Source organism: Lolium rigidum, chromosome 3 (assembly GCF_022539505.1).
Source record: "Lolium rigidum isolate FL_2022 chromosome 3, APGP_CSIRO_Lrig_0.1, whole genome shotgun sequence".
Classification (NCBI taxonomy): Eukaryota; Viridiplantae; Streptophyta; class Magnoliopsida; order Poales; family Poaceae; genus Lolium; species Lolium rigidum.
In genome coordinates this window covers 164,183,698-164,193,490 of record NC_061510.1, presented here as the reverse complement: position 1 = coordinate 164,193,490, position 9,793 = coordinate 164,183,698, and the positions used below count along the sequence as shown (strand labels likewise).

Genomic DNA, 9,793 nt, shown 5'->3' with positions numbered 1-9,793 from the left:
ATTGGAGTATAACAGATTGGAGTAAGCACCAGTATAACTGACCAAAGCTCCTCTTAAAATAGAGGATCGAATTCAAAGCGAAGTATATAACAGATCGGGGAATCGTGCTACTCAGTGTAAGAAGATTATGCATTGTGTTTACTTGAAAGTGTGTGTTAGCATATTTTTCGAGAAAGGACTGGTGTACGTGTCACAGGGACTCCACATCATGTAGGCGCACGCTGACATGGACCCCATCCAGTAAGCGTCCACTTCTTGAAGAAACTGGCCTCCAGTTCTAAAGCTGCACTGCAAAGTCTGCCGCCACCGAGAGTTCTACTTGCATTATGAGATTGATTAGATTGCCGGCCATTGGTTCCAAAAAGCGACAGAAAGACTAACAAATTTCGGCCACGAAAGCAAAGATTATATTCTGCCGTGCGATGCTGCGTTGCGATGATGACTCGGATTTGCCAGCTTTACAGGATTCATTTAGCTCGTCGATTTATCTACGACGTGGAATCAATCGAAGACTAATGTAGGTTTATGGTGCGCTTAACAATCTGCGTTGCCCCAAGAACTCAAGTGCTTCAAGATCTCATTCGTGTAATTAAGCATGGAAACCACATAGGTTTTGCCTGATCCAATTATTGATGAGTTGCTCTGCGAGCAAGACTGCAAAAGCCTGTACGAGCTCAGGATTATTTCTCTCAATTGCTGCCCACATTTTTGTACACATAGCATCTTGCTGCAAACGGAATCTAAATCTAGCACAAGATACTCGCAAGAGCCAAAGATTCTTCCTTGCTTTGGGAAGAAGAGCTCCTCCGTGGTTCTCACTCCACAAGCGCCGCGAAGCAGCTTCCCGTGCGCACGAGCGCGATCCCGCTGCCCGCGGAGGCGGAGTCGCCGGCCACGTCGACGTCCGCGGAGGCCCCGCCACGCCGGGGGCTGCTCGGCGTGGACCGGACCCTCCTCGGCGGCGTGGATGGCGGCGACGAGCCGAGCCGGCGCAGGAGCAGCAGGCGCACGGCCGCGATGAGGTCCCCGGCGTTGTCCTCCGGCGACGGCGGCGCCGAAGCGCGCCGGGTACTGCAGACGGCGACGTGGCGGTCGAGAGCCTCCGCCGGCGAGATGGGCGCGCGGCCGAGCTCCTCGCCGACGGCGTCGCCGCAGAGGCCGCAGATCCACCTGTCTCCGTACCGCGCGCGCACGACGGAGATGTACCGCGCCGTGCACTCCTCCGTGAAGCCGCAGCACTCGCACGCCACCACCAGCTCCTCCTCCGGCCCGTCTCCGTCCGCCGCCTCCATCGGAACTACCTCCTCCGCTCTACGTGGTGACCCAGCAAGTTCACAGGAACAGTACCTGGCAAGTGGGCTTCTCCTCGCCGCCGATGGCCGCCGGCGTCGGCCGGTCGCAGTGGTGTCCCGCTTCCATGTGTGCGCGTCGTTTTTGTCATCTGGGCCTATCATATATGGCGGGTGGGTGTGATTGGGCCCAGGTGGCACCAATCATGGAGTGGGCCCCTGGTAGGTCTTGGGGAGGTGGGGATGCCACGTCGGACTCAGAGGATAAGCTGGCATTGGATGCCGCAGGGCCAGGGCCACGCCAGCTTTGCCACCTGTGCGTTGCTTTTTTTTTTTTTTGAAAGATCACCTGTGCGTTGCTCAACTTCTTTAAAACTTGAACAAACTAGAGGGAATCGCGGCAATACCACCGGCGAAAACCAAGTTCCAAAATACCACTTCAAAAAAGCCAAGCTTGCTGAAATACCACTACAATCAAGTCTTTTATGCCAAAATATCACTATGCACTACCTGAGAGTAACACCCATAGAAAGGGACGGATATGCCATCACATCTGCAGATGTCACTCTCTCGTTTCAGCTGCATTTGAAAAGCCATTTAGCAGCACAGACAGTGGCAGTCCAACAACATTTTCAGCAATTTAGTAGCATTACCCATCAGTGGTTCAACGTGCTCAAAATTTTCTCTTCTAAGCCTTGTAAAAAAATTCGGCAAGAAATACTGAAAAAGTTGGGGTGCGGTGCACCCCCAACTTGTGCATAGATCCGCCCCTGTTGTCACTTGTTTCTGATCCGAAGTATACGAAATTATAATATGGTACTACGTGTACTCACCATCTATCAATCTATCAATTGCATAAAGAAATAAGGCCCAATCAAATATTGGTGTTCATCTCATTTCGATCAAGTGCAACAATGGAGAACAAAATAGGGAAGTGAACACATCCCTACCGGCATGCACATCTACCATCGCAGCTGAGCAAGAGGACTGTTTGCGAGCAGCTCGGTGGTGTCTCTGAGTTCACGGCCGAGGTGGGACAAGGACGTGGCTACCGCAGTGGAGGTCGTCCGCCCGAGCATGGTCCGATACTTTGGGGGGGGGGGGGGGTACGTTCTTTGTTTCGTGGTACATACCATACACCCATCCCCGTCTAGGCTATAATGTGTGGTTTAAGAATAGCACATCGGAAAAAACTTTGCATGCAGCCTACCCCACAGTAGTACTACTCCCGCATGGTATAAGTTTTAGATTTTATTTCTAGTCTTAGATCGAAAAGAGCCATATTTATTAGATTCACAATTCATATAAATTAGTATATTTCCTTCGGTGATATGTTTTAAACAAGCACAAAAAAGTTTTTTTTGGAAAAAATTTAAATTTTATTTTGAAACACATACAAACATGATGATGCAAAATAAAACTCAATAAAACAAGATGCAAAAAATTGTGTCTCCAAACTGTAATCTAAGACAATTACCAAATATTTCTAACTCTTATGAACCAAGATTGAAACAGAGCGAAACAAATAGCAAAAAAAAACTCACTAAGTTTTAAAAGCCATTTTTCAAAAATCATCATAACATATTCAATAATGGTCTTATTTCGTATATTCAAATAATTTGCAACTTGAGATATTGGTTCGAAAGCTACGAAAATTTAAGTTTTAAATTACATATACTAGTGTGATAGGAGTGCGAATCTAAATTGACAAAAAATAGTAAAAATATGAAGATGACAGAATGTGGGCCGCCAGGTGCATGGAACAAACACATGGACAGCGGTCAAACTGGGAAGCAACACAATGAAGCAGGTTGACAGGGACTTAGAGGAGGCGTAGCAAGGAATCAGAGACAGAAAGCCCCAGCCGGGAGAAGCCAACATGATCGGGCCTTTTGGTCTGGACAGGGAGGAAAGAAGAAAACGGATTGTGGATAGAGTGGTTGGGCTTGTTTTGGCTAGGTTTAGACCATGGCAGCTTTGCCATTCTAAATAACCGACAAGAGTCATACAGTTTGACTGATGAAAATCCCTTGACGGCCCATGCCATTGGCATTTTGGCATAAAAAACCTAAGCGGAAGTGACATTCTCGTAAGTTCGGTTTTCTTAGTGGTATTCTTGACACCACTGCCCAAACTACCAATTGAGGCAATGCAAATGCCACTATAACAGTAATGCACAAAGAATAGGGGATACAACCGCATAAAGTGTGAAAGTGGCAGCGTACCTTCCCGAGTTCTTGTATCATGTAGCAGAGCTGCAAAGGAAGTAGCGACGGCCGGTGTGGGAGGATCTGAGGAAGGGGTAAAAAGGGTGGGCGGCCGAGCCTGAGCGGCGAGCCCCGTAGGTCACGGAGCAGCCGAGCACGGAGCACCAGCTAGAGCCGCCGAGCGGCAGCAGAGGGAGCAGCGGCTGCCAGAGTTGAGGAAAGGCCACAAAAAGCGGCACGTGGAGGCACTGAGGCAGCCGGCGGAGGAGTCATGGACAGTGATGTGTCGGCGGCGGGGGAGTCAATTAAGGAAACCGAGAGCCGCGTCATCAGGCTCGCCCTAACCTGTGATGTAGGGAGGTTCTATGCACCAACCCGATCGGTCCTTACCAGATGCCGCACATCCTAGGCAGGTGATGTTGGGCCAGCCAAGTATATTTTCTTTTGTTTCACTTTTTCCTTCATGTAGTTTCTTTTCGCTTTTTCTAGAATCTTAATATTTTGAACAACTTTTGAATTTCAATAAATTTCAAAACTGAACATTTTTCAAATTTTGATTTTTAGAACCCGTGCATTTTTTGAATCTGAATATTTCAAACGAATTTCAAATTTCATGAAATTTCGAATTTTGAAACTTTTTTGAAATTTGAAAAAAAAGGAATTTAAAAATATTTTCGAAAATTGGATTTTTAAAATTTGAACGTTTCTAAAATGTAATATTTCTTAAAATGGATTTATAAAAAAACAAAAAAACTAGGAAAAACTAGGAAATTTAGGAGGAGAAACCAAAAAGACCGACAAACAAACAAGAAAAAACTGGGTTAAAAAAATCACGATCAATGGCCATGCACATGCCTCCGTAGGGGGTGTGCGGCACGTGGTACAGTCGACTTGGTCGGTGTATAGGGTTTGTTATGATACACGATGTCTCTCAAACGACCAAAACGGGCAAAACAAGCCAATTGCCTTTTTCCAATTATCGGATTCTTTTTCCTAGAATTCTTGGTGGGACACCCCCTCCCGCCCCAGCCCACCCGCCGTGGCCGCCCATGTGCATAGAGATGCAAGTAAATCACAGAGTACTAGCCTTTTTAAGTTCAAATGGTTCATTCTTTTAAACTTAAGAGGTTAAAAGTACCATAACATTGACTCGCTTGCATTTTTATTTGTGTAGCGAGAACCATTTGGGCAAGCCTCACTGCAAAAAGGGAAGGGCTTTTTTTCCCGCTAAGTTTAAAAACAGAGGGAGTCAGGAACTGGGCGGTATCACCGTGTGGTTAACCTGACCTTGCCACCAGGCCCACCACCACATATCGATATATCTAAGAGCATCTCCAACAGCCTTCCTATAATTGGTTTGGATTGGCAAAAACTGGAAATATAATAATTTGTTTTAAATTGCTGCTCTAGCAGGCTTTGTATAAGTGGTCTTCCACCAAAAAAAATTAGCACTCTTGGTATATTGGACACTCCACTTGGTATATGTGCAAAGCCAAGAGGCATTTTGTATAGCAACGGGGAGAAGGACAGGGTGTTTCTGCTGCACCCTTTATTTAAAATGCATATTAAACATATTTACAAATGTTAAAAAAATACAAATAAAAAATCTTTGTGTATACCTTGACATGTTACGTGCTCATAAAGTTGTTTCACCAAAAACCGATATGTTTTGTGCCCTGTGCAAAAAAAAAAAACAAATTTTTTGTGCTAAAATAGTCTATTTCTCAAATCATTGTTTGTCTTTTTTACACAGGATACAAAAATTGTCAGTTTCATGTGAAACTTTACGCGCAGACATAGAACATATCTCTCTACATGGTAATTTTTTTCCTAATTTTTTTTTATTTTTGAAATATGTTTTATACATATAGGGTGCATATGCACCCGAGATCAGTTTTGGTTTTCCGCGGGGAGAAGGCCAACTGCCAAGCCGGAATAGTCAGGTCGTGCCCCACGCCTTCGTCACCCCCAAATCCGTCCACCGTGGCTGCCATGGAGCTCTCCCCTGGCCTCCTCCTCCACAACGACCTTGCCCCGCGCCTAGAGAGCTACTGCCGCTCCGCCGATGCAGGCACCGAGCTCCTCCACGGCGCCACGGGCACGGCCGCCGCTGACCCCGAGCTAGTCGGCCAAGGGAGTTTTGTGTTGGCCCCGTCGACGGGGAACACCCGCGCCCCACCTCCGCGCGTCTTCCGGTGACCATGCCCCACCACCACGCGTCTGCGCCCGAGTCCCACCGCCCGCGTCTGCGGCGACTCAACGGGAAGCTGCGCCAGGAGGGAGCTTGCACCGTGCGGCCACACCCTGAGGCGCGGAGCCAGGCATAGTGCGTGGCCACGCCCGCCACCGTCAACATCCCTATGTAGTGAAGCCAGCCTGCAGGGTCAGCGGCAACGACAGCCCAAGGTCTTTGGACCTAATTGCTTATTAGTCTCCATGTTTAAGGGGCTATTTGCAAAAATTGTGTCTCTTTGCAGATTTGGCAATTCAATTGTACGAAGGCTGTCAATGCAAAATTTGGTTGGAATTGCTATATCCTCTCTCTCCTCTTGGTATACCCAGTTTTTAGCAATTCATTATAGAAAGGTTGTTGGAGATGCTCTAGCAGGACCAATGCGGCTAGAGGTAAGTATGTGTCACTCGACTCCACGTTGTTGTCGCAAGTGGTAGAGTTTTATTAGGGCGAACCTAAGCCATCGTCTCCCTCGTGTTGGAATATGTGTTCTAGACGCAATAATAAATTTATTATTATTGTATTTCCATGTTCATGCTTATATATGGTTATACTTTATATGCTATGAATCTTTACTATTATATTGGAGTTGGGGATGGTGTGCACTTTGACATCAAACATTGAGAGTTGAAGTGTTCGATCTTTCACAAGTACATCCTCTACATAGGATCAACTTTAAACAGTTTATTTACATCTTACTGCCACCGCCAAAGAGACCTTGCGCCCTCTTCTTTCCCCAACCTTTTTCCTCCGCATCTGTTTCCTTCCCTTTCCCCTCCTACAACGAATGGTGAGGCGGCGCAAGGGTTGGAGAGGCGACTCCTCCCGGCGACTCCTCTCAGAAACCCCTCCTCCCGGCGACCTATCGCACAGGCGCTGAAGTTTCCGAGGAGATCAGGCCCAAGCATCCCAAGAACAAGGTTCGCGCTTTCGTACTCGACTTTGCCGACTACCATGTCCACCCGCCTTTGGGATCCGCCACCGTTGGGCCTTCACCGTGGGTGTTGCCGCCTCCACGCAGGGGTGTGGTTGGTGGCCGCCGCTTGGTCTTCACCGCGGGCGCCGCCGCCACCTAGCAGATTTTCATTGGTGGACATCTCCACCGACGCCAATTGTTGGTGCCGTGGATTATATATGTACGTAAGCACTTCCGAGAGGAGTGTGTACCGGTTCTGGTGTTTGCATGGTGTATTTTTTAACATGGAATTGTAGGATATGGTTTGGTTCGTGTGATTGCAAGACCCTAATTTTACAACAAAGACTTGAATGGCCAAATCGTGATTCATTGCTATAGTCACTGGACGATAATTCATAGTACGGAGTATTATAAAACATGAGGTAGTTTAAACGTGAGCTCCATATAGGTACAATATTCAAAACCAATTTATATTTACAGCTGTAGTATGTCATCGATCTGTCCTTGATGTCGTTCTTACAAAACATATAAGAGATAATGGCCAATTCATTATTATAATCATTAGAGACAGTCATATATGCTTGCGGAGCACAACTTACGCTCGTAATTGGGAATCAGTAGAAAAATGGTACATCTAATGAAGATTGTTAATATTATTGACAATAGGTTAACAAACGCAACTGGTGTAGTAATGATTTTGCGGTATCTTGATTGACCCTGTCTTAAATGATATTTACATATTAATCCCACTTGGTTGGTGAAAAGTAATTGATCAAGCATACAAGGAATTGAAATTCTGCTCTACTTATGTAGTTATGCACACGAGTCAATATAGCTGTAAATTATACTACCAGATGAATGTTTGAGTTTTTATTGATGTCGAAGTTTCTTCTTTGGCTTCAAAGAAAGACAAATCATTTTATATACAAGTGTCTAATTTACCTTAGAGGTTTACTCAAAGTTAGGTATGCAAATTTGTCAATCACTGCAGAAGAATAGAGATATATGTATATTCTACCTGAGACAATTCATACTATATTATTTCTCCCTAACCTATACTACTGTAGTAGGTTCATTCAATATGTCGCCATCCTTGTTGCCTCTTAAGATGCTTTTTTCTGTTACTTCTCAATTTTTTGGTTTAAGAACAACTTTTAGGATGTTTTTTTAATTCTTATGTTATTAGTGTGTTTCCTCTGTTTAGAACCTTCTGTGAGATATTTACTTTTAACTATATATAAACATGTATGCATTGTTTTCTTTGCATTGCTTATTTTGCATGTACTTCCACGAATGTTACATATTATTAGTGCACATTAGAAACTGAGTTTGTTTTACCATCAGAGAAGTATTTTATTAGGGAACCATAAGATAGGTAATTTACTTCTAACACCGAACTTGCGACTTAGTATGTTTCTGGAAATATAACAAAACTAACTTACTTAGGTGGGTTAATGAAGGTATTTTTATGGAAAAGAAATATTTATGTTTGTTGCTTGATGTTGTATCAGAGAAATTTGGGTCAGCTACATGGAATAGGGGATCCAGACTTGGAGATGTGGGGGAGGCAAACATTCGAACAGGCATAGCACCTATGTAAGTATAGTGTTGGCCAGTGAACGATGGGTGTGGGTCATGTGGCGCATCAACTTAATAAATACGCAATAGTTGCTTGATTTGTCTGTAAGAAACAAGATTGTCTCTTGAATGGATTAATGCTAGAGAGGTTTCTATAGTGTGTATTTTTTGGTAGGGAGAGAAATATGGGTGACAAATAGCAACAATAATATATCAATGTTTCTTGGATATCATCAGAAACCACACATGAGTCTTTGTCCGAAGTACTTAGAAACTTGCTTCTTGATTCCGATGTGGTATTTCATTGCAGTGAGTTATTACTGCTTGCTACACGATCCCTTTCGCTTCATTACAGTAAGGATTTGATCGGGATTGAAATCCGGCGAATCCACATCAATCCCCATAGGGACGAAACTAACCGAACTTGTCAGAAGAGGCAATATGAAACACCTATAGAATTGGAGAATTCAAACATAGAATAACGAAATTGACTCCAAATGTCCACGAATCACACAAGGACGTGTAAAACATTGGAGGGGGAGGTCTCATGAAGACGGACGCAAGAATGAGTAAGAACAATGTGTATCCTTGGGGACATGGTTGGAGGACTGAGACATCTTTGTGAGTTGCAAGTTGTCTTTGGAGATGGTAAAGGGGAAAAAGATGTCATGGTTTTCGACATAAGCATAAACTATGTACACATATTGTTTCATATATGTGTTCATAGTGAAAAATAAGTGTACATATTGTTTGTTATTCTATAAATCAACACACGGGATATCTTTTAAGGTGGATCGAGATAATGCGAGGAGATGAGTGTTGTCGCAATGACAAAGGTGGTGGTAGTGCTGAGAGATAGAAAAGAGTTCGATGGACAATCGGAGATGCGGGAATATGTCTACATGGGAGACCGAAAAATACTATTTCGATTAATGTTTATATTTTGTATTTGTTTCCGTAGCAACGCACGGGCATTCAACTAGTATCATTAGTTTATGAGTATGAGATTCAGGGGAAACATGATTACACATGTGGAATAATAAACATCGATCAGATCCCTAGTCGATCCTCTTACCTAGGGTTGCAAAGCGAATATCCCCTAAACCAACATGTATAGATATATCAAAAGTTAAACATGTGTTAATCTCAAATAGAAAATGCATTAGGTTGACTTTTAGAACACATATATGGGAGTCCATACTGACTTTTAGAAAATGCTTGCAGCCCTACTCTTAAGAGCATCTGCAAAAGAGACGCTATATGCGGGCGCTAAAATGGGTTTCTAGCATGCAGCGTCGGTTTCTCCTCCACCGAAAGCAAAAAATCCACGTTCCAAAAATAGCGAAATACCCCCCCCCCCCAACACCCCACCCCCCACCCAGCAGGCACGCTGAAATGCAGCTCCACAAACACGATTTTGCAAAAAAAAAAATTAGCACAAAACAAGATTTAGAAAATATGATAAAACTAGTTTAGATAGAACAAAAAATAGATATAGTTCATATTTTACAAAATAGTGTAGATAAAAATAAACCTAATCTAAAAACTCGACATCGAACGAGTCTGATGT

General features: G+C 44.1%; 1 protein-coding gene across 1 annotated transcript; it reads right to left on the bottom strand.

Moving 5' to 3' along the window:
• Nucleotides 1–655: 655 nt before the first annotated feature.
• LOC124698568 lies at nucleotides 656–1,408 on the bottom strand. Its single transcript, XM_047231054.1, has one exon. The coding sequence runs from the start codon at nucleotides 1,290–1,292 to the stop codon at nucleotides 816–818; it is 477 nt and encodes a 158-aa protein (XP_047087010.1). The 5' UTR covers nucleotides 1,293–1,408; the 3' UTR covers nucleotides 656–815.
• Between the last annotated feature and the right edge of the window lie 8,385 nt (nucleotides 1,409–9,793).

What these genes read in the sequence shown, in the direction of transcription:
- LOC124698568 (XM_047231054.1), bottom strand. Translation starts at nt 1,292, where the DNA reads ATGGAGGCGGCGGACGGAGACGGGCCGGAGGAGGAGCTGGTGGTGGCG.